The 1,226-nt window shown below is 73.2% G+C and overlaps 1 protein-coding gene across 2 annotated transcripts in view; it reads right to left on the bottom strand.

Moving 5' to 3' along the window:
* The window catches only part of PCGF1 (polycomb group ring finger 1), an 11,446-nt gene continuing 10,220 nt past the window's right edge, over window positions 1-1,226 (bottom strand). The window contains exons 6-9 of one of the 2 annotated variants that reach the window (XM_021382578.1): window positions 852-885; window positions 595-678; window positions 434-514; window positions 1-56 (exon numbers count right to left, since the gene is read on the bottom strand). In XM_021382578.1, coding sequence (XP_021238253.1) covers window positions 9-56; window positions 434-514; window positions 595-678; window positions 852-885 — 247 coding nt within the window. In that variant the 3' untranslated portion in view covers window positions 1-8. Of the gene's footprint in view, window positions 57-433; window positions 515-594; window positions 682-851; window positions 886-1,226 lie in introns of both variants that reach the window. The other variant, XM_021382577.1, reaches the window with a different exon arrangement.

The following is a 1,226-nucleotide window of genomic DNA, read 5'->3' as shown; positions in this document are numbered from 1 at the left end:
CCCAGCCCCTACCTCCTCTTGTCCTTGATGCTGTAGTGCAGCAGGAGCGGTGCAGGCTGCAGGGGAAGGAGGGGTGTCAGGGCACAGCAACCGCCCCAGCACCCTCCCCCTCGTTCCCTGCCCCCTCGGCATCTCCCCCCCCTCGCTCCCTGCCCCCGCGGCCCAGGGCAGCGTGCTCGGCCCTGGGGCTGCTCCATGAACTTGTCCCACCCCTCCTGGGACGCCCCTCTGACCCCCGGCACCGCCGCGCTCCGTCCGGCTCAGAGCCGCTGCCCCGCCACCAACACGCCCCGCTCAGTTACAGCGAGCAGCATCCATCATCCGCGACCCGACACCTCCCTGCTCCGCGGCCTCAGCCACAGCCCCGAGCCCCGGGAGCCCCCGCCCCTCTCCCCCCCTCGCTGCGGGGCGGGGGTCCCACCCCGACGCCCACCTTGCCAAACCAGCGCGAGAGCCAGAGCTGCTTCATGGTCATGTGGTCGGGCAGCGCCTCGCCGTTGAACAGGATCTGCACCTGCGGGTGGGGATGGGGCCGTGCCGTCAGCCCCGGCTCGTCCCCCCCCACCGCCCCCCCCTGGCCCGGCCCGCACTCACGTGCTGCAGCGGCAGCCCCAGGCGGTGGCACAGGACCCTCCTCAGGTGCCGGATCTGCGCCCGCACGGAGCACCTCACGTACTTCTGCTGCAAAGGGCAGAGCGGTCGTGGCGGGGTTAGCGCCCTGCGGGGCAGAACCGGTCCCCAAGCGTCCCCAGTGTGCAGCCGCCGCGGGACCCCGCACCGACCCGCGGTCTGGGGGTGCCCGGAGCACACGGCCGGCCCCAGGCCAGAGCCCGCGGCTCCCGGGCGCTCACCTGCAGAACAGCCTTGCTCTTGTCCTTGCTGGAGCTGCGGAGGAAAGAAGAGGGGCAGCCCGGGGGCTCCCGTGCAGGCTGAGGGGCCGTAACCCCGCCGCCCTTCCCCTGGGCGCAGTGTGGCACGGGGCCGGGGCCTGCCCCGATCCGAGCGCCCCGTGTTCCCCGTCACGCGCGGGGCGGCAGCGGGGGCAGGCACGTGGCTGAGCCGGCAGCCGAGCTGCAGCCATCGATCCCATCACCGCTCCCGGCGCTGCCGCTTATTGACTTTGCTGTCAGGAGCCGGCAGGCAGCCCCGAGCAGCTTTTATTAACGCTCAGCCCGGCAGGAAGGGGCGATGGCAGGGCTGGGGGGGGCAGAGCTCTGCGGCGGGGG

The sequence above is a fragment of the Numida meleagris genome, unplaced genomic scaffold (genome assembly GCF_002078875.1).
Source record: "Numida meleagris isolate 19003 breed g44 Domestic line unplaced genomic scaffold, NumMel1.0 unplaced_Scaffold250, whole genome shotgun sequence".
Lineage (NCBI taxonomy): Eukaryota > Metazoa > Chordata > Aves > Galliformes > Numididae > Numida > Numida meleagris.
Note: the sequence above shows the minus strand (reverse complement) of the source record. Positions and strands in the feature narration are given on the sequence as shown.